The following is a 23,483-nucleotide window of genomic DNA, read 5'->3' on the forward strand; positions in this document are numbered from 1 at the left end:
GGGAATTCCGCCTCTCCTCATTTAAGAGAGAGAAATAAGGGACTGGAAAAGGAATGCCTTGGATGAGAACCTTCCTCAAAATACTGTTATTAAAAATGATGTCGCACTGAAGATCAGTAATAATGGCCAGTAATAAAACGCACAAGTAAATTTCTCTGAAAATGACTCAGAACCCTGCTGAATTGAGCAGAGCGCACCGCGTCAACAATATCGTTCAGTCTGAACAATGCCGCGAAATACCCGTTTGAGCGGTCCGAGTAGCTTCTGGACACAATTCATAATTCTTATGCCTTAAAAGATCTGTACCTGATATTTTTAATAATTTTATTTCTGCTAGCCATATCAGGGAGCGCTTTAAACTTCGCTGGAAGCTTGTTCACGCGGAGCTATCGAGGCAAGCATGGCCCCCTAAGTGGTGGAATCGTCTCTCACTGGCTGTGTTCAATAGCGACGGGGTACTCACGATCTTGCAGAACCAACACTTGACTTTGCCGGTCCACTGAGCGACAGCTTAGGGCAAAAAGATGGATTCATTTCGTCGTATTTTATTTCGGAGAAAATGACTGCCATGCACAGTTCAGCCGGTGTCCGTATGTAAATTTCGTTTCCGTAGTTATCAAGGAGATTCAGTGCTTTATATGGGCCTCTCTGAAATCATTGGGCATGTTCTGATTGATCGATTCCATATTGCACTAGCAGTTTAGCCCTATGTGGAGCATGTAAAATTTGTAAAGTTGTACAAACATAATAGTAATAAAATTTCTCTGAGAATCACTCTGGAAATCCAATGTTACTTTTTCAAGCCATTTAGGGGAGCGGTTTTCCACAGAAAAGAAAGTGATACAAATTTCGATCAACACCTAAAACGTGGCGTATATTTGTACCGCTGTCCACTTGAAATGTAATCCTTCGATGTAACGCTTGTTGTGCCGGTTCTAGAGTTGAGCCGTCCTTAACTGCATTTTCTAAAGTAATAGCAATGCTTAGCGGCGTTATTCGGAGGAAGAAAAATTCACGGTTCACAAATAAATTCGACAGGAGTTAATAGCTCAGGACCTTGCCATGCGTTGTCATGCTGGAACTACATTCCTAGCAACCTCACTCCGTTCGTGTGCAGACTTCACTGAGGTCTCCACATGTAAATTAGTGTCTTTATATACAGTTAATTGTCTGCAGTCTGCCGCCTTTGGTACTGACGGAGTAAATGTACTGAAAATACTAGCGAACATTGTGAATTGCTTCTTTGGAAAAGCTTGGATTCCACTAAATTGGAAAACAGCGAAAGTTATTTTACTGCTAAAAGAGCTGGGTGAAGCTTCTGGTTGTGCACAACCGACAGAGGTATCAGCTTAAAGGTCAACTCCGGTGGTTTTCCCATCATTCTGTGTTTTTGGTTGAATTACATTCCTCGGCACGTCCTGACTCGAACACAAAAAACCGTTTTTCGAAATTCCAATTAGAAGTATTTTTAAAAAGAAAAAACAGCAAATCGAAACCGAAACTGCTTTCACGGCCAGAGACGACGTCCCAGGTGACGAAATGGTGACGTCACACTCAGTATTAGAGAAACACTCGTACGTGCGTTGGATGGTGAAAATAAAGTATGGAAATCATGAAGCATTGCATAAAATGTCTGAGGTAGTTCAATATAAGCCTCACAGTTTCATAATCATGCGGGAAGTGGACAGTAACGCCGGTATACTGTTTGTGACATCAGAAACTGTGTTTCCGGCAGAAAAGTCTCAACTTAAGCCATGAAAACAGCATATTTTAAAGTCGTATTGCGCGCGAACGGATTATCGTACGGCGCCCAAATTTTGTAGAATGCGTCAGGATTAAGAGGAAAATCTACAGTAAAATTTTTATTAGAATATTCGAATGTCAAAAAATCCCCGGAGTTGCCCTTTAAGTTACTTCGGATACTCCAAAGGCGCAGGCAGCATTGAACACAGTATTTTGCAATATAACCTAGCTTGTCTCCAGCCTAGCATTATTTTATGTAGGTAAGGAGTTCTTATTCAAGAGATCATTCTTCTGCACTAATGGCGCTTTCAATTCCAACACCTGTGCGAAGAAAGAAGTGGTTTCGGGCGGCTGCCAAGCTCTCGCCAGTTGGAGACAATAACACTGGGAATGCAAAGCCATGTGTGACTGTAAGAAAGAAGACATCAACAATGCAAAGAACAGAACGAACATTTATTATTCCTACGAACTACGTATTGTGCTTCTTCAACCGCCAAGTGCGCTTTTATCGACGCGTACAAGCGCTCCATTGGGCAAGAAAAAAACAAAAACAAAATCCTAAAAGCCGTAGCGCCCTCTGCTGGTGTACTTGCACCCTGATTGGCGTCGCCGCAGCTTGGTACCCTTGCGCGAGATCAACGCAAACAGCGTAGCTGCGGCGTCATCGCTGTTGTCACCGATTGTCGGAGGCCGAGCGCCATGTGTCGTGTAAGCCCCATTCTGCCTGCGCCATTTTTGCAGTCGTTTGCGGAACAAGCCATTTCCCGCCGACGAGCTGGCTTAGGGGGATGCGGTGACATAATATACGCCGTTTTTTTCCTCACCCATCTCCTACGTCTCTCTTTCTCTCTCTCTGTATCCTGCGCAGCTTTAGTTAGCACCGGGCACCCTGTGCTACACTGCTGAATGGGCTCTTCGCTTTTTCCTTGATGCAATGCGCCAGCTGCCGTGCTTGAGGTGAAGCACGAGTCAGCCATGCATGAGGCAGTCTCTAGGTGGTCCCTAAGGTATTTGCCTACAAAGTGCGAGCGTTTTGTGGCAATGCTTACGCGAGGTAAATGAGAGCTGAGAATTTTCCCCGCTCATGTCCTTTGTGTTTCGGTAAAGCTGGTGCGTTGCTTCCTCGATAGCGACGCTGCAAGTGCAAAGCCAAAAAGATAATCCGGCCCCGCCTCTTTATCCTAGCATCTAGTCTCTGTGTAGAAGTTTTTAAAAAGTAGAGACACTTAATCTTCGCCTTTCTTAAAAATCACAGTCATTATATGAAAGACCATACGACCTATAACCGATATAACGCCTTGCTTTAATCAGCCCTTACGCACATGTCTGGCGAGCGCATGTAGATGTGATAATAAAGTACGCGCGCCGCCCATAACTCATTCACAGCGAGCGCGCTAGACTCGTTCTGGCTCCGAAGACAGCTTGCGAAAAGAACAACAGCAGGAACGTCGCGCTGTCATCCCTTTCGAGGTAAGGTGCCGCTGAAGTCGGTACAATTGCCAGCAGGCCCACCTATAGCCCCTTCTCTCTGGACCTTTTTCTGGTTTCCTTTGTTGCGCTATCTCAGGCTAACGTGTGCAGGCGACTTCCTTTGTCTCTTTCCCCTTTCCCCTTTCCCCTTCTACATACTTGCAAGCTCATTTACTATCTTTTCCTGATACTTTCGGGTGATGTTTAAACGGCGTTCATTCAGTCCGTGCTCTTTGCGACAGCTGAGTAGCTGCATCGTACACAAGAATGTAAAATATATTTTTAAAGAAAAAAAAAAAAAAACGCCTGCGTGGCCTAGCGATGGCGCGACTGAATCGCAGTCGAGGAAACCTGGGCCGGCTTGCACGATAAAGTCCGAGCTAAGTTTAGACTTAAACGGTGTCTTGAGAAAGACGGCTCGGGTTCCGAACGCTTAGGTTTGTCTCGTGTTCACTAGAGTGTCTTCCCTGAATGCCCTCAGCAACCACTTGGGGCATTTTACCTTTTTACCTCATAACACAATCTTACGCCGCAAAAGGCAATGACACGGATTTTACACAGTACAGGACTGACGGAATATTTACACCTTACAGCGGGGACAGGGCCAGCGCATCCCTGTATTTTCCTATTTTCTCTAATTAGGTACCTGGCGTCCTTGTGTTTCAACTAGGACGGCACTAGAGTCGTAATCGTGCCAGCAACTTATTCAAGTCAGGACTGAAGCCCAGACCCGACTCCAGTCTTAAGCGGCCATGCTAGCGGCCTATCTTTTAGACTCATTTAAGTCTGGACTTAGCTAAGACAGTCTTAAGATTGTTTCGTTCTTTTCAGCACAACTGATTCACAGAAGTACATTTCCTGATGATGTTTGAATCATGTTGTCATCACAATTATTGTACTGTTTTAAGCACTTCCATCGCTCCAAGTGTGACGTCAAACCTTCTCAACTAATCCCGATTCCTGGTACAACGACGCCGGACATCAACGGGCAATACTGCTTTTTCCCCTGAAGATACCCTTAACGCCATCTTGTTAAAAAGCCATCACCTAAGCTGCTGCCTTTGCTTCAGTTACACGCTGTGTTTAAGGTGTTCCCGCACTGACACGTTAACTACAAAACTCATTTATCAGCTAAGCGAGTCGTTTTTTTTGTCGAAAGGAAGGTTTAACGCAGAGAAGACCAAAGGCTGCGCCAATGTGTGTGTGTGTGTGTGTGTGTGTTTTTTTCCTAGGTGCTGACCCCGTTTACGCTCCAGAGGGGAGAGGTTAGACGAGTTGGAAACTACACGTTTTTACATGAAGCCTTCTGCAGACAGAGAGAGAGAGAGAGAGAGAGAGAGAGAGAGAGAGAGAGAGAGAGAGAGAGAGAGAGAGAGAGAGAGAGAGAGAGAGAGAGAGAGAGAGAGGGATAAGCCCTCTGTGCCGAATGCGGACTAAAAAGCTCTCTTAATTCCTCACCAGAACTAATCCAGCAGCGTATTCGGGAAAGGAAAACTGCGAAAGAAGAATGCAAACTCTGCATTCAAGGCACGCTCTTTCACTGACACTCCAGCTCGCCTGTACGACATTACTATAGAGTACCTAATACAGAGGAATGTGGTTTCGTAAGTAGTGGGATGCGAAGCTCTCTCGGCGTGCGAGCAACAAATATTTCATGGGGTCGTCCGTGTGCGACTGCATGCCGCGGTACTGACATGCCGGGCGAAGACTCTCAGACAGCTACGTTGCCAGTATTGATGAGACTAGGGGTAGATTAACGATTAATCATTCAGTACGATTCGAGGCTTGCTTTTTCCGGATTCTCATTGCTATTTATTTCTCCGTGGCTTTTTATTTTTTTGCATCAACTTCGGGCTCGAAATACCGCGTTTTTTTTCTTTTACTGGCCTTAACCAACTTCTCACAAAAGAGAAATAAAATGGTCTTCGAGGTTTCAGTTTTTGTTTACCGGATAGTGCGCCATACTGCCATTCACTGCGTTAAGAGACGACTTTCAAAAGCGACGTATGCATTTCCTTTTTAATTTTCCTTTCCCTCCCTCCCCTCCCTCCCCGTAGACTTCCATTTTCTTTCCCTAAAGGAACTTTTCGGGGAAGTGCGGGTCGGTGATGGCGATGGCAGATTCGGCTGCTCCATACGTGGGTGGCTCTCGCTCATGCATGCTCAACTTGCGGCTCATGGTGCTGGTCAGCTTGGGGATGCACGAGCGGGGGATCAAGAATGTGGACATGTTGAACAGGTCCAGGAACACCTTGTACCGGTCACTGCATGACGCCAGAACGAGAGATATATAATAATAGTACATATAATGCCTTCACATAATACCGCGGCGCGCAGCCACCCACCCACCCACCCACACACACACACACACACACACACACACACACACACACACACACACACACACACACACACACACACACACACACACACACACACACACACACACACACACACACACACACACACACACACACACACACACACACACACACACACACACACACACACACACACACACACACACACACACACACACACACACACACACACACACACACACACACACACACACACACACACACACACACACACACACACACACACACACACACACACACACACACACACACACACACACACACACACACACACACACACACACACACACACACACACACACACACACAAGCAGGCGCGCGCGCATATAGGAACGACGTAAATCACAAATGTACCTTGATGTACGCGAACTCTGACTGGAATATAGTGGTAATAGGTGGAGAGGTAGAGAACACACGCGACCAACACAGGATACAAACAAATGAAATCGTCAAGTCTTTGGTGGACTGAATTCTGATCCTGCTCCGTTTTCGTTTGCTAAGGACGCTAGTTACACTGCATAAGCGGTGACTAGTCGACGTTTGATGACGACTCTGTGCGAAATCATTTGAGCTCAGCATTCCTAATACTCACTATAGCCCAAAGTTACATCATATATATATATATATATATATATATATATATATATATATATATATATATACACATGCATACATCGGCACGTTGTTTTTTCTTCTACTTTGTGTCTAATTATCTTTCCCCTTAACAGATTACATTACTAATTTCTGTGATTATCCAAGTAAACATTAAAAAAAAAAAAGACCTAAAGTACCATCCCCAACGCTTTCCTTGGCCTCGCCGACTGTTGGCTTCTTTCCTTCATGTATTATAACGAGCACCCTCATTTCCCCTATATATATATATATATTGTAGGGGTGTGTTTATTCGGTGAACCCAGATGATTCCAGCCGCTCAGGGGAGACTCGCAGCGAAGCGTCAGGCGTGGCGAAAAAGCAAGGCAGCGAACAACTTCTTCGTCCTTGAGAGCGGCAGCACGCGACGCATGTCAGTGGTTATATCGATGAAGATTACCACACTACAGTTTCCCCCCGGGCAGAGAAGGAGCCATCCTGGCGACTCATGGTGCCGAAAGGACAGACGGATCGTAGTAGGGCTTGATTCGGTCCACATGAACTATTTCGCGTCCACGGCGACGCAAGTCCGCAGATGGCGTAACGGGCTCAACTACGTAGTTCACAGGAGATGTTTTTTGAAGGACTCGGTATGGACCGTGATACCGAGCAAGAAGCTTCTTTGACAGGCCGGCGGTTGTGGCAGGAACCCAGAGCCACACCAGGGAGTTGGGCGCATATGAAGGCGCCTCACCAGTGTCACGATGGTGTTTTTGTTGCCACTGATTTTCTTTTGTGAGCGAACGAGCGAGCTGACGGCATTCTTCTGCATACTGGGCGGCGTCCGAGAGTGGCGTCGATTCAGAAACATCAGGGCGGTAGGGAAAAAGCGCGTCCATTGTGCAGGTTGGCTCGCGCCCGTAAAGAAGAAAAAAGGGAGAGAATCCAGTGGTGGTCTGTATCGCAGTGTTGTACGCGTAGGTTACGAAGGGAAGAACGTGGTCCCAGTTGGAATGAGCGTCGTTGACGTACATGGCCAGCATGTCACTGAGAGTACGGTTGAAGCGTTCTGTCAGGCCATTCGTCTGAGGGTGGTAAGAAGTAGCGGTGCGATGAATGATGCGACATTCTTTCAGTAGGGCCTCGAGAGCGTCGCACAAGAAAACGCGTCCGCGGTCACTGAGCAGTTCCTTCGGAGTCCCGTGGCGAAGAATCAAGTTGTTGAGAATGAACAAAGCAACGTCTCTTGCAGAGGCAGAGGGTAACGGTGATGTTTCAGTGTAGCGAGTCAGATGGTCTACTGCCACAATAATCCACCGGTTTCCAGCAGGAGTAGTCGGAAGAGGGCCATAGAGATCTATGCCAACGCGGTCAAACGGACGAGCAGGGCAGGGTAACGGCTGCAACGAAACAGAGGACTTCTGAGGAGTTTTTCGGCGTTGACAAGATTCGCAAGCGCGCACGAAATGTCTTACGAAGCGGTACATTCCACGCCAGTAAAATCGCAGACGTAGGCGTGTGTAGGTTTTCAATACGCCACCGTGAGCACATTGTGGGTCACCATGGTACGCAGCACAAATGTCGGCGCGGAGATGACGCGGGATGACTAGAAGCCACTTCCGTCCATCAAGCAAATAATTGCGGCGATAGAGAAGACCGTCACGAATGGAGAAGTGGTGTGCTTGGCGGACGAGCGCTTTGGATGAATGACCGGGAGTAGGACTTGAGAGAAAATTCAAAAGTGCATTGATCCAGGGGTCATTCCGCTGCTCGGTAGCCATGTCGATAGTTGTAAGAGTCGACAAATCGTAGGCACAGACGTGGTCAGACGAATTATCTCTAGGCAATGGCGAGCGGGAAAGAGCATCCGCGTCCGTATGCTTCAGGCCTGATCGATAAATGACATGAATGTCAAACTCCTGGAGACGGAGAGCCCAGCGAGCAAGGCGACCGGATGGGTCTTTCAGAGAGGCAAGCCAGCACAAAGCGTGGTGATCGGTCACAACGTAAAACGGTCGACCATACACGTAAGGACGAAATTTTCCGATAGCCCAAATAATGGCCAAACATTCCCTTTCTGTGACTGAATAATTAGATTCTGCCTTTGTCAATGTTCGGCTGGCGTATGCCACAACATACTCGCTGTAACCAGGCTTACGTTGGGTAAGGACGGCACCAAGCCCAATACCGCTGGCATCAGTGTGGATCTCCGTAGGCGCAGCCGGATCAAAGTGGCGTAGAATGGGCGGCGAAACCAAAAGGCGGCGTAGAGTGTCGAAGGCTTTATCGCAGGCTGGAGTCCAGGCGGAAAGGTCGGAGCTGCCGGCAAGGAGCTGGGTCAGGGGAGCGATGATAGAGGCGAAGTTCAAGATGAAACGTCGAAAGTAGGAGCAGAGGCCGATAAAGCTCCGAAGCTGCTTCAGGGAGGTTGGCTTCGGGAACTCTGCAACTGCGCGAAGTTTGGTGGGGTCGGGAAGAATGCCGTCCTTAGAAACTACGTGGCCTAAAATTGTGAGTTTTCGAGCGGCAAAGTGGCACTTCTTCAAATTCAGCTGAAGCCCAGCGCCGGCGAGACACGTGAGGACATCCTTTAGGCGGAGAAGGTGAGAAGAAAAGTCGGTAGAAAAAACTACGATGTCGTCCAGATAACAAAGACAGGTCTGCCACTTGAGTCCACGAAGAACAGTGTCCATCAGGCGCTCGAAAGTAGCCGGGGCATTGCAGAGGCCAAAGGGCATAACGTTGAACTCGTATAATCCATCCGGTGTTATAAAGGCAGTTTTCGAGCGGTCATTATCAGCCATCGGTACCTGCCAGTAGCCGGAGCGCAAATCCAAAGAGGAGAAATACTCGGCTCCCTGTAAACAGTCCAAGGCGTCGTCGATTCGCGGCAAAGGATAGACATCTTTGCGCGTGATTTTGTTAAGCCTACGGTAATCGACGCAAAACCGGATGGAACCATCTTTCTTGGTGACCAAAACAACCGGAGAAGCCCATGGACTGTTAGATGGCTGTATGACGCCCCGGCGAAGCATGTCGTCCACGTTGTCAGCAATGACTTGACGCTCAGAGGCCGACACGCGATAAGGACGCTGTCGTAAAGGTGCGTTTGTACCAGTGTCGATTGCGTGCGTAACGACAGACGTGCGACCCAGAGCAGTGTGAGGAAGGCCGAAGGCAGAAGTGAAGTTCTGTAGAAGAGCAGCGAGTTGATCGCGTTGTGCGGGTGGGAGATCTGCGTCAATAGCTTGTTGAAGAACATCGGGTGGTGTCGAAGCGGTCGCTGTATCGCAAGAGCTGAGCACATTAACGTCTAATGAAGTAGGCGTTGCAGGAAGAGTATTTACAAGCGCGGGATCAAGTTCTTCAATACGACCGAGACACTCGCCGCGTAGCAGGACGGACGGGCACGAAAATGGATTTGAGACGTACATTGCACTAAGGCCATCTTCGAACTTGAGGACCGCAAATGGAAGCAGGAGGCAGGGATGGCGTGAAGCGGCGTCGGAAGGTGTGAAGAAGACAGTCGAACTAATAACGCTTTCACAGGAGAGTGGAACGAGGGCAGCAGAAAATGGAGGAATGTCTGTGTCACTGGCGACGAGGAGTTTTGCAGGCCGGGTAGGGACGTCACACAAGACGGTATCACAAAGAGGTAAAAAGGAAACTTCCGCGCGGGCGCAGTCAATAACGGCATGATGAGTGGAAAGGAAATCGTAGCCCAGGATGATGTCGTGTGAGCAGCGAGACAGTACAATAAACTCGATGGTGTATAAGACGTCTTCGATGAGAACACGGGCCGTGCACGCCGCTGAGGGATGAATGCGCTGTGATGAGGCGGTGCGAAGCGAAAAGTCGGAAAGTGCGGTGGTCACCTTACGAAGACGACGGCAAAGAGCTTCACTGATGACTGATACGGCAGCGCCCGTGTCGACTAGAGCGAGTACTGCGACGCCGTCGACAAACACTTGAATTACGTTAGTGGGAGAACACCGAGGACTTGAAGAGTTCGAACCAAGCGCAGTTCTTGCCCCGGGAACTGCGACTGTTAGTTTCCCTCAACGGTGCCGGTAGAACGTCGGAGTGGAGACGGGGAACGGCGACGAGGGGAAGGTGATCGGCGAGTTGTGTACGTTTGATTGTCACGAGATACAAATTCGGAACTGGGCGGATTTCTCGGCGAGGGCTGGTCTGTATTGTAGGAGTAGTTCCATAGTTCAGGTCGAGAAGGTGGAAGGCGTTGGCGGCAAAGGCGTGCGACATGGCCCGGCAGCCCGCAAGAGTAGCAGATTGGTCGGTTGTCCGCGGTACGCCAAGGGTTCGTAGGGCGTTGGCGTACCCTTGGAATAGGGACATGGAATGCAGACCCAGGCAAAGGCGAAGGAAGGTTGGAAGGAGCGGCCTGGTAGGAAAGAGGTGCTGATGGCATGAGCGGCCTGGCCGCAACTTGGGCGTAAGTCAGTGGTGCCGTTACTTGCGCTGGCACGGGGCTGGGCGGCAGCACAGGGCTGGGCGGGAGCATGGAGCTGGGAGGAAGGACGTCAGCGATGTGATCTTGAACGGCACGCCGTATGGTAGGGGCCAAAGACGGAGCCATGTCAGGAACAAGGCGGCCACTATCCTGTAACTGAGGGACCAGCGATAGCTGGCGGGCGACCTCTTCTCGAACGAAGGCTTTGATTTGCTGAAGTAAAGGGCTGTCCTCTGATGGGGTAGAACCGCCCAGCGCAAGTGTAGAGATGGCGTCGTCTCTAACACCGGACCGCCGGGTAGAAGCGCGCTTCTTACGAAGCACGTCGTAGCTCTGGCAAAGCTTGATCACGTCACTCACCGTGGCAGGATTTTTTACCCAGAGCATTTGGCACGCGTCGTCAGAGATGCCTTTCATGATGTTCTCGATCTTATCCGCTTCAGTCATTAGCGGATCGACACGCTTGCATAGGTCCACGATGTCCTCTATATAACTAGTGAACGACTCATCGACTTGCTGAGTGCGCTCACGCAAGCGTTGTTCTGCCCGGAGCTTGCGAACTGCAGGGCGGCCGAACACTTCTGCAAAATTCTTTTTAAATGCAGACCAAGATGGCAGGTCTGCCTCATGGTTGCGAAACCAGAGGTTCGCCACGTCAGTCAGATAAAAGATTACATTGCTTAGCTTGATAGCGTCGTCCCATCTGTTGTAGCTACTGACGCGCTCATATGCCGCCAACCAATCGTCGACGTCCTGGTCGGCTGTGCCACTGAAGAAGCACGGATCACGCTGCCGTAGAGCTCCAGAACACAGCACGGTGGTTGGGAGGGGCGACGATGTCGTGGCAGTGTCGTCCGGCATGCTGGAAGCAGAGGGTAACGTGCGGCTTCTTAGTTCCAGGGTGGACGGGAACGTACCCAGCAGCACCTCCACCAATTGTAGGGGTGTGTTTATTCGGTGAACCCAGATGATTCCAGCCGCTCAGGGGAGACTCGCAGCGAAGCGTCAGGCGTGGCGAAAAAGCAAGGCAGCGAACAACTTCTTCGTCCTTGAGAGCGGCAGCACGCGACGCATGTCAGTGGTTATATCGATGAAGATTACCACACTACAATATATATACTGATTTATTAGTGCGCGTTTAATTTTTCCATGGCAGTATAGAACGGAGTACGGTACGAGTGGGTTCCAGTAGATTCGAATGCGTGGCCAGCATTCCGTCCTCTTGTGGCCCGAATACGAAACGTACGACTCTCTAATCTCCGTACCTGAGCGTTGAACGAAGATACTGGTAGCCGGAAGAACCACCCGTCCCAAACTGCTGCGAGCCAATCATGCGCTGCACCATCTGAACGTGGTTATCTGAAAGGGAGACGAGGAGAAAACACTTTGCGGAGGCCGTGCACATACAAATTATGTACCGACTGGCTCATACAATGTCACAAGTAAGGTCGTGCTTATGACGTTTCTATTCAAGTATGCGGTCCTTTTGATGAAATCAATACGGAAGATTTTCAGACATTGTTTGTTAACAAGAAGAGAAGTCTCGTTCAATTTCAATGAGAATCGTGTATTGTTGCGGAACCGACAGATCAACTGATCGGCCACTGAATAACGTTTACATAAAAAAGAAGCTCGAAAGTGTAAGCTTCGCGCCTCAATAGTTTCAGCATCACAAGCGCACGTTATCAGTCAGCATCTGCCTTATGCTGTAGCGGAATGAACTAAGTGAAGCAGTGTTCTAACGATGACCCAAGACATGGTATATGCGGTTCTTGCGTCAATAGCATGACACAAACGGCGGCATGTTCTTCAGGAAAGCATGTCCGATGTTTGTCTTATCACACTCATTCACAACGGAGACAGCATGCTTCTGAAGAGTGCGTGCATGAAGCTAAGACTATTTCACGATTGTTTGCACACTGTTGCGCAACTGAAGAGACGGTAGCGGGATGCTAGCTTGTGTTGCAGCCATAATTTACCATATTGCACTGACCATTATATTTTCGATGGCTTCGTATGTAGCTATGAATCATGAAAATTCATATGGGTAAAACTACGACCCTGTTGCACCATGAGCAAATCTCGGGCGCCAAACAAGGTTTCTATCAGATTCTTCTTTTTTTTTTTTTTCAGGATGAGAATTCCTCCTCGTTCCTGATGAATGCGTGCTGTGCGTGCGCATTAACAGCTGCCACTAACCGCCAAAATCATATAAAACCCCTCTCTTCTGCTTCATACCCTACAAGACGGAATGCACAGCTTCTGAGGGCTCAGGTACATCTACTCTTATAAAGATCACGGAACATTTCTGAAAAGAGTTTTCTTCTCTTTCTTGTTCACAAATAAATAATATTCTATCCGAAAGAATTCTTGTTCATTTGGCGCTCGTACAACTATACTTCGTTTCGAAAGTTGTTCGAAACACAGCGACAGATAAGGGGGTCTCTGGACTAATTACATTGGCGCCACTACAGGGCCATTTTTTTAACCTGCACTAGCTGCACTAGTGTAGCAAAACACCATTGGAGATCTCAGAGTTTTGCTACACTGGTGCAGCTGGTGTAAGTTAAAAAAAAATGACCCTTACATGACAGCGGTCCCACGTTTCTGGCGCCTACAGCGGCGCAAGATGGTAGGAGCGCAATCATGTTGTGCTCGCATCACTTTGATTGGCCCAGTATATTGGAGTATAGTTTCAAACACGAATGATGCGAAGAAAAAATGGCTGCCGGTTTGGGAAGTCGCGCAACCTTTCTTTTGCCGTATGGGCAACTTGCGCGTTAAACGCAATCTACGGGACTTTGCGGACCCTATAAGCGCATACGTACAGCGCCACTTGGTCAGGAGCGAGTCGATGTCCATGAGAAGCGTTAGCAGGTAGTATGGCTGGTGGAAGCGCGGCTGGTCCCGGTACAGGAAGATCATCATGGCGCCCTTCATGGCCTGGTGACTCAGGCGGCGTTCGCCTGCATACACGACACAGTGAGACTATAACTGAGATACCCTGTTAGCCCGAAGTAACCACCTCACGATTCTGAGCACCTTCGTAATTTGCCAACTTTGCTTCGAAAAAAAAAAAATTTTGAAGCGCTTCGATTACAAACACGCTTTCCAATTTTGATGCTGCAATCTGTAACACGGCAACCAGTCCTCAATTTCCACTGAAGAAAATTGAACTCGAGTTTTAGTTTTACAAGGACGTTGCAGACTGGCAATGCAATAACACAGAGCAAGCCGCAGTCTTGAGTCATTTCAGAGGAACAAAGGGAGGTGTATTTCAACAGCCTGACGTAACGACTTTGAGAGATCGGTCGATTTATGCGCACAACACGCGTATTGCCGATGCAGAGATTCAGAGATGGGCAGTAGGAATCATAGTTAGGGACGCGGAGAAATCTCCTAAATAAAACCATTAAAAAAATATGCGTCATTTCTTCCAGGAACTGCAGTGCGGTTATCGCATACGAGTAAAACACCTGTGCGTTGAGGGAGTCGGCAGTCTTTTTGATGCTACATTCTTTTGGAGAACCAAGTCTTAGATGCCTAGATGTCGAGTTGATGAATGAATCACCTCTTGAAAGCAGAGCGTTGTGCTTGTTGACGTCAAAGAGGGTGTCGAAGGTCTCCTGAAAAGGAAAGGAAGTATTTATGCTACGTACATTCGCACGTGTAGGTTCACACGTGCCAATAACTACACCAGCTGAATGTAATAAATAAAAAATAAACGAACGAAAATCAAGAACGGGAAGGTTACAAGCAGTGACTAAACCTACTTCATCTCATCGAGGACTTGGGTGAAGTTATTTCTCGTAATAGAAGAAAACGCATGATTGATCGCAGACGATGAAAAAGAATAAAAATGTGTTCTTTTTACATAATTTATAAGTTGACCTTTGGTTTGACTCGAAGGGAAAACATACCCGAAAATTTTGGACAAATTTTGGGAAATAAATGCTGAACCTAATTTTTTCAAATAATGTATAACTGCACTTCATAACAACGAATATATCCATAGGTCCTCACTCGGCACGCGGGTTGGTTTTTGCAATAAATTTAAAGAAAAAAAAAAACACTCCCTATTGGTTTTCTATACTACAGTCCTGTAATTAGAAATTGTGAGCGAAGGAAAAGCTTCAGAAGCAAACTTTTCCTAAATGCTTAGACCATTTCTAGCCATATATTTCTACAGTGTCTTACAATTTTCCACTGTTAGTTGCCTCACAGTTATCTTCAGAAACGGAGCTAATTGGGTTTCGAAGGCAGATTTAACTGCTTTGTGCGAGCTCTGTAAGAGCTTTAAAAGCAAATTATTGCATTGGAATCTTGGACCATACCCATTAACAAGCGCATAACGCTATCTTACAATATCATACAGTTGCTCGACAATTAAAAGATGTTCCGGAAGGCTAAACTTGAGGAATTGTGCGCATTTTATATGCCTAGCTGAGTCGACGTTTTTATAATTATAGTAGCAGCAACAACAACAACAACACCATTACCACCACCAACAACAAAGCTTCCCCTTACGTTCAAACGTAAATATACTTGCAGTAGTGCAGAGGACTTAACTCCTTGTAAAACAATAACAATTCTTATAGTAGCTTCGGACTGTGCTGTTAATATCCCGGATGCGACAGATGCTTTTCGATGAAGGCAAAAAGCAAGGCGCAAGTATGCTGTGCGATGTCAGTGTTCGTTAAAGAACCCCAGAAGGTCGAAATTTCAAGAGCCCTCCACTACGGCGTTTCACATAGCCTGAGTCGCTTTGAGACGTTAAACTCCATAAACAAAGCCTGTTTTTAATTCATTAAATTTGGCGGCTGAAACAAAACTGCTGACTTGGCAATGGGAACGTGAATCAGTGACGATGCTTAACTTTCAAATGCTGACAGTATGGCTATTAGACTTACTCGTTTCTTCGCCACGCTGCTTAGGACAGCCTCGTTGTTGTCGGCCTGAAAAAAAAAAAAAATGCTGTCGTCAAGACCTGTTCAACACAATATGAAAAACGTGTTTAGTGGATAGACCTCGAATTTTACGCTGCTGGTTGTTTGTTATCGGTTCCCTGATAATACCTTCTAAAGCAATGCAATTGAATAGCAGTGTTTTAATGAACATGGATTTCTCCAGAGGCTTTCCGATTGTCAGTTTTAAGTCCACAAATACTCGCGTACCCTAATTGTCCACAGTACCTATAGGAAGTCCTCTCCAAACACACCGTCTTTTGCAGGCCTCTATGCTTAGCGTTCAGTCTCAAGCGGCAAATGGAGGCCGCCAGTACTAAGCGCCGTGAGTAACAACGTACTCAGCATAGGAAATAAATGATAACAGTAGACTAAATTAAATAAATAAATCAGCTAGGGAGTACCACAAAAATTTACTAATTTATCCGATGTGAAGCGTTAAGTGCTCTTCAGCAAAACAGCATAAAATTGCATCTGGTACAAAGTGAAGTTAGGTCTCCATTCCTTTTTTTTTTTTAATTCTTTTGCCGTTGCGGAGAAGGCGAATATTAAATTATGTATGAATTTAAGGGTTACCAATGCAGTAGAGTAAGTCACAAAACTACGTTAAACGGAGAGAAATCGGTGAAGTTTTGCCCTGCAGAGTGCGCAGCTCGACTGATGCTTCTGATGAAGATGCGGCGGTTATACAAGAGGCCTTCGTGCGTATGCTGGAAACGCAATTTATTAAGCGAAAAAAGGAAGCTATGCTAAAGAAAAAAAAAAAAAGACGATTCTAAGCGCCCACCTCACTCCAGTACGGCGATTAAATCTACTGCTAATGGAAAGCCACTGTAGTTGGAGTCGCTTGCGCCATATATTTTTGTTACCTTTGTCGAAGTAGACGCGGCTATATCGCGTCACAGCTCATGCAAAAGACGTTGCTTTCTTTTTGCTGAAGGAAAGTGTGTGTGTGTATCTGTCAGAGAGAGAGAGAGAGATTCTAGAAGCTCTATCATTTGATACTCAGCATTCAGAACGCGATCCCGCGCTGAATATGGCGCTGTAGAATTTCCGCTGTAGGATATTCAGGTATTCAAAACCGAATGTTGTGAATATCAAATGAACACTTAGTACAGAAAACGTAATTAAAACACAGACGAAAGGTATGTGCTTTATGACTGAGAAGAAAATGCGCTGGAAAAGCCGCAATAGAGTGGCTGATTAGACAACGTAAAACTAAATGGGCGCGCCGATTATTGGAAGACTTCAAAATAAGGCGAAAACTAATACCTAAAAATGGAATTAAATGCCACGAAAATGCTGGCTTTATACAGCAAACAGATAGCCTCTTTTGACTGAGTGTATTTGATACAAACCAAGCAGTTTTGCTTACTCTATATAGCCTGTTATCTTCCGTTACTGAAGCAATTACACGCACGCACGCACGCACGCGCACACACACACACACACACACACACACACACACACACACACACACACACACACACACACACACACACACACACACACACACACACACACACGCACGCACGCACGCACGCACGCACGCACGCACGCACGCACGCACACACACACACACACACACACACACACACACACACACACACACACACACACACACACACACACACACACACACACACACACACACACACACACACACACACACACACACACACACACACACACACACACACACACACACACACACACACACACACACACACACACACACACACACACACACACACACACACACACACACACACACACACACACACACAAATGAACATTACAAACAAGACTGCCTACGTGACGAATGCGGAAGCCTTATATTCCTCTCCCCCACGGGCAAAATAATTTCAAGTGAGGTTTTCTACATGCATTAAAGTTTTTTCGGCTGGTAGCGTATTCGGCGTGTGTGTTTGCGTAATGGACGCAGACTGCCGCGCTTCGCGTTGCTTCTGGGAGCACACAGTTGAATGCAAATATGTCGTCAGCAAATGTTTAGTCGTGTCGCGGCTAGACTCCAGCTTAACTAGATTCATCATCATCATCATCATCATCATCAGCCTGATTACACCCACTGCAGGGCGAAGGCCTCTCCCATATTTCTCCACTTAACCCGGTCCTGTGCTAGCTGCATCCACTTGACCCCTGCAAACTTCTTAATCTCATCCGCCCACCTAACTTTCTGCCGCCCCCTGCTACGCTTTCCTTCCCTTGGAATCCAGTTTGTTACCCTCAGCGACCATCGGTTATCCTCTCTTCGCCCTACATGTCCTGCCCATGTCCATTTCTTCTTCTTAATTTCTACTAGAATGTCGGTAACTTGAGTTATTTCTCTGACCCACTCTGCACGCTTTCTATCTCTTAATGTTACCCCTACCATTTTTCGTTCCATAGCCCTCTGGGTTGTCCTCAACTTAAGTAGAACTCTCTTGGTTAGCCTCCACGTTTCAGCCCCATAGGTGAGTACAGGCAAGATGCAACTGTTGTATACTTTCCTCTTGAGTGATACCGGTAAGCTGCTAGTCATAATCTGCGAGTGCTTGCCAAATGCGCGCCATCCCAATCTTATTCTTCTTGTTATTTCCTTTTCGTGGTCCGGATCTGCGGTTACTACCTGTCCTAAGTAGACATATTCGCCTACTACTTCCAGTATTTCGCTACCTAATGTAAACTGCTGTTCCTTCCCGAGGTTGTTGAACATTACCTTAGTCTTCTGCATATTGATTTTCAAGCCTACCTTTCTACTTTTCCTGTCTAGGTCATCAATCATTATTTGCAGTTCATCCCCCGAGTTGCTTAGCAAGGCAATGTCATCAGCAAATCGCAGATTACTGAGGTATTCTCCATCTACCCTTATCCCTAACTGCTCCCATTCCAAGTCTCTGAATACTTCCTCTAAACAAGCTGTGAATAGTACTGGGGAGATTGTGTCTCCTTGCCTAACACCTTTCTTTATGGGAATTTTGTTACTTTCTTTATGCAGAACTATGGTTGCTGTGCAGCCACTATATATATCTTCCAGCACTTTCACGTACGGCTCGTCTACCCCCTGATTTCGCAATGCCTGCATCACCGCCGAGGTTTCAACTGAGTCAAATGCTTTTTCGTAATCAATGAATGCTATGTATAAGGGCTGGTTATATTCCGAGCATTTTTCTATCACTTGATTGATGGTATGGATATGATCGATAGTAGAGTACCGTTTCCGAAACCCTGCTTGATCCTTTGCTTGACTGCAGTCTAAGTTTGTCCTGATTCTATTAGCGATTACCTTAGTAAATACCTTATACGTAACAGACAGTAAGCTGATTGGTCTGTAATTTTTAAGGTCCTTAGAGTCCCCTTTCTTGTGAATGAGGATAATGTTTGCATTCTTCCATGGTTCCGGTACCGTCGATGACACCAGGCACTGCGTATACAGGGTGGCCAGTTTTTCTAGCACGATATCCCCCCCGTCCTTCAGCAAATCTGTAGTTATCTGATCCTCTCCAGCTGATTTCCCCCTTTTCATAGTTTCTAGTGCTTTCTTGACCTCGTCTTTCGTCACTGGTGGAACGTCTGACTGTTTTTCCCTACCGCCAATCTCATTACGGTCCTGACTATTTTGGCTACTGTAGAGATCTGTATAGAACTCCTCGGCTACTTTGACGATCTTTTCCATATTAGTGATGACGTTGCCCGCCTTGTCCCTTATCGCATACATCTGGTTTTTGCCTATGCCCAATTTCTTCTTTACCGCTTTAAGGCTTCCCCCGTTCTTTACAGCATGCTCAATTTTCTCCATGTTATACTTCCTTATATCGGCCACCTTGCGCTTATTGCTTAGCTTTGATATCTCGGCCAATTCGATCTGGTCTGTTGGATTGGAAGCTTTCATACTCTGGCGTTTCTTAATCAAATCTTTCGTCTCCTTAGACAGCTTACCGGTATCTTCTCTAACTATCCTACCGCCTACTTCTACCGCGCACTCAGTAATGATATTGTTACCGGGAAATGATATTGTTAACAGTAATGATATTGTTACCGTAACAATATCTCTGAAAGTATTGTTCCTTGCCTCTAGGGTAATGTCGCCATCCTCAGTTAGAGCTGAATACCTATTCTGTAGCGAGATCCTGAACTCTTCTGCCCTCCCCCTCACCGCTAATTCGTTGATGGGTTTCTTTCTTACTAATCTATTGCGTTCCTTCTTCAGATTTAGGCTAATTCGGGACCTCACCATCCTGTGGTCACTGCATCGCACTTTCGCGATTACCTCTACGTCTTGAATAATGGCGGGGGTTGAACACATTATGAAGTCGATTTCGTTTTTAGTCTCCCCGTTAGGACTTTTCCATGTCCATTTCCGGTTCTTCCGTTTGCTGAAGAAGGTATTCATGATTCTTAAGTTATTGCGCTCTGCAAACTCAACTAGTAACTCCCCCCTGCTATTCCTAGAACCAATGCCATAGTCACCTACTGCCTGGTCTCCTGCCTGTTTTTTCCCTACCTTGGCATTGAAGTCGCCCATTAGTACAGTATACTGCGTCTTTACTTTTCGCATTGCCGATTCTACATCTTCATAGAAGCTTTCAACTGCCTGGTCATCATAACTAGATTAAGGCGTACTAAATGCAACGAGAAATGGTAAGATATCATCCCGAACCCTAGCTTCATGGCGAACGGTTGCATTACTATTTTGTACATATGTCGGGAAAACTGCCGCAACACGGAGGTCCGCCAGTTCTGAGTATCGACATGTATAGCATTGTCTGAAGGGTTGGTGCCTTAGGTCGCAGATAGATCCGCTTTACGAGGTTATGACTTCATGGCTTTTCCGTCATATTGCAGCTTGATGACGTATTTTTACACACGCCGCAGATTTCTTTCGTAACAGGGCTGTTAGTGCTTTCACACTAATAGCCTTTCCCGTTTCCTATTCGAATTTCTGTCCAAGCATGCCACATTAAATATATGGTACCTTACTTGGATCATCATTTGACACGGCAAGAAGCACTACATAGCAAAAGAAAAAAAAAAACAAAAAACGAGGATGACATCAATAAAGAAAGAGAGAAAGAGAATGTGACATAGATCGAGGTAAGGAAAAGGGGAAAAGAATAAACAAAAAACAAGGCCTACAGTGCGGCCGAAACCAGAGTGAGTGCTGGCAGATATGCGACAGCGCCTGCGATTTTCTGCGTGGTCAGTTTTCACAGCAGTCTTGCGTGCCGCCATCTCGTGTTTTCGTCTGGGAGCGATTTTTTTTTATACACGATCAATATTTAGTTATCTTTCTGCAATCACCTGCACAGACACTTAGTTGCAATTTACACGTAACTGCGTGCGCACCGGCTTCCAGGGTCACTTCGCACGCTAACTCGACCGCCTGGAGAAATAAAAAGAAAATATTCAGGACACTTAGAACCGCCTACCTGTACGAAAGCGAAAGCTCGTTCGCGCAGCGATTTGCAAAGGTGTACAGGTCGCATGATGTAGTGAAATGATTAGAGCATGAATTTGGTTCTAATTTCTACCGCTAATTAGACTAGAAATAGGACAGGTGCGGCGCCACGCGGAGGTCCGTTAATGATGCCTGAACAGGAAATTGCGTACTAGAGACAATAAAAGGAGGGGGTGGGAGAGCACTGGTACAGGAGTGTCCGTTATCCATGCCGTTGTATCGATCGCTACTTTGGTGGCTCCGCAACGGCTGGCATCAAAGTTGCCATGACAGTGACGCGAGCGAGGGACCCGAATTCACGACCTTCTCTAAAAAGGTCAAAATGCTAGGCTAAAGTCTAAGATTAAGGTCAAAGTGTCATAGCTAAATGGCAAGGTCAAAGGTCAACAATACCAGGTGTCATTGTCATACATAGTCATATGACACAGTCATACATCGTTATTTTTGGGTGTGTGTACTTGGCTTGACCTTGACCGGGCTTGAAGGTCAAGCATACGAAGCGAGGAGAAACTATGGGCTGTACATGGAGTAGTAGAGCTTTCGATCTAAAGGCATTGCGCTTTTCACCGCAGTCTAACGGGCCAAGTCAATACTGGCGTCCGGGCCCCTGGCATTTGTAGTGGATTGTGCTGGTGCACAACGCACGTGAACTAACAGCACCAGACAATCCTCCTCAGCACAGAGAAAATTCCAAGTCCTAAACGTAAGGAAAACACAGGAAATCCGTTAATGTTTGCTTCCTGTAAGCGAGGGTTGGTTTGAAGAGGGACTGCATCCAGTTACACGACGATGTTTAGTAACGAGGGCTGCGTCGCATCGCGCACAGCAGGTGGTGAAACAGTTCATATGTCACGCACTTTTGTACCAATTAGCTGCATCTAATACCGTTAACGTTGTGCTGGAGGGCAGTGACGTTCCATGCTTTACCCGAAAATTGCCTCAGGACAAAGAATTCATATTTGAGGCCCACCTACAGTTGAAATATCTTTCTCTATTTGGAAGAGAGAGTATTTCGTTTATTAAAATTTCCTTTAAATCGCAAATTCTCAGTGCAAAATATTTTACTCCTCAGATAAAAAAAAATTCTAGAAAAAGAATCAATGATAGTGGGTTGTCGACTAATTTCCAGCCGCAAGAGGTTCTATAACGCGGGCCGATATTCTAGCCTATGTAAGCTTGGCACATTTTGTCTTGCTAGGAGGATGGCCGCAGCCGAATGCCGAACCCACGACCACGTGCTCTGGAGCAGATCATGGGATTCTAGTTGTACACGGTTTGTACGTCCAGTGGTGCAGACAGGGGCATTTTCTTTTTACTAATTTACAATTCCCACACCATAAAAATCAGAATCAGTCTTTACGTCCAATTGCTTGCAAAAACGAAGAAAATTTACGCTCCATGGAACAATGTCACACAGTTGCAGTTGTAGAATGGTTAATTCCTAAATAGTTGTGAAGTGTTTGTCAAGTGGCTGCCAAGTTGTCATTGTTATAGGTTACGAAGTTTCTGAGAAAGCTGTATATAGCTTTCCTTTGTAGCCGTATGGCTGTGCTTGGGTGGATCTGAATGAGTAATTATTCCCTTGTTATAAGTTACTTCCCCTTTCGCGTTTCACAAATGCTCTCTCTCTAGTGAGATCTCCGTTTGCGATTTACAAGCACTTCACATACTCTACCATCGAGCTTGTTTTACCCTCGATCCCGGCGTTCTTTTACACAAGTGCAAGCCCGTTGCAGCATCGGCATTTTATGGTTCCTTGCCGTACCATGCACCACGCATATTAACAGAGAGGTAAAATCAAGACAAGTGCCTCCAGCGGTCAGGTCGAGACCGAATATATATATAGACTGTACCACCCGCACGTGTGTGAAAGCACATATCAGCCGCTAAAATCTCAGACACGTACGCGAGAATTTTCTCGAGAGGCGATGCATGCGGGCACTGTTCGCTTCACTTTTACCTGTACGCGAGGCTCGTCTCCGAGACTGGGCACACATGCGGGATACGTCCACGTCATTTTTGACTGCCATGCTGTCATTCGAAATACCGCGATGACGGTTACGCTTCGGCGCAGGCAATCATTATGATTGCAGTTCATATTTTTTATCAATTTATTTAGGAACCACTGCAGTCATTGCAGTGATCCCACACAGGAGGAAATAAAAACAACCTGTTCACAATAAGCAATGCGCCAAAAATCCAAACGATATAATAAAAAAAGTTAATCGAACCAGCAGAGCTTGATCTGCCGCTACAAAATTCAAATAGGAGGAAGCTTAAGGCTTTCCTTAAGTGTAGACACGATAGTGCATTCGACATCGAATTTTCATTCAGCTATCTTTATTTTATTTGGTTGGTTGGTTTGTGGGGTTTAACGTCCCAAAGCAACTCAGGCTATGAGAGAC

At 46.5% G+C, this 23,483-nt stretch overlaps 1 protein-coding gene across 1 annotated transcript in view; it reads right to left on the reverse strand.

The window, feature by feature from the left end:
* Positions 1-2,175: 2,175 nt before the first annotated feature.
* v (Tryptophan 2,3-dioxygenase vermilion) overlaps positions 2,176-23,483 on the reverse strand; it is a 62,432-nt gene continuing 41,124 nt past the window's right edge. Inside the window, 5 exon segments of the mRNA XM_084601117.1 lie at positions 2,176-5,477; positions 11,922-12,015; positions 13,485-13,622; positions 14,228-14,282; positions 15,567-15,611. Coding sequence (XP_084457243.1) covers positions 5,288-5,477; positions 11,922-12,015; positions 13,485-13,622; positions 14,228-14,282; positions 15,567-15,611 — 522 coding nt within the window. The 3' untranslated portion in view covers positions 2,176-5,287.

Source organism: Amblyomma maculatum, chromosome 4 (genome assembly GCF_055883805.1).
Source record: "Amblyomma maculatum isolate TAMU_Amacu chromosome 4, ASM5588380v1, whole genome shotgun sequence".
Classification (NCBI taxonomy): Eukaryota; Metazoa; Arthropoda; class Arachnida; order Ixodida; family Ixodidae; genus Amblyomma; species Amblyomma maculatum.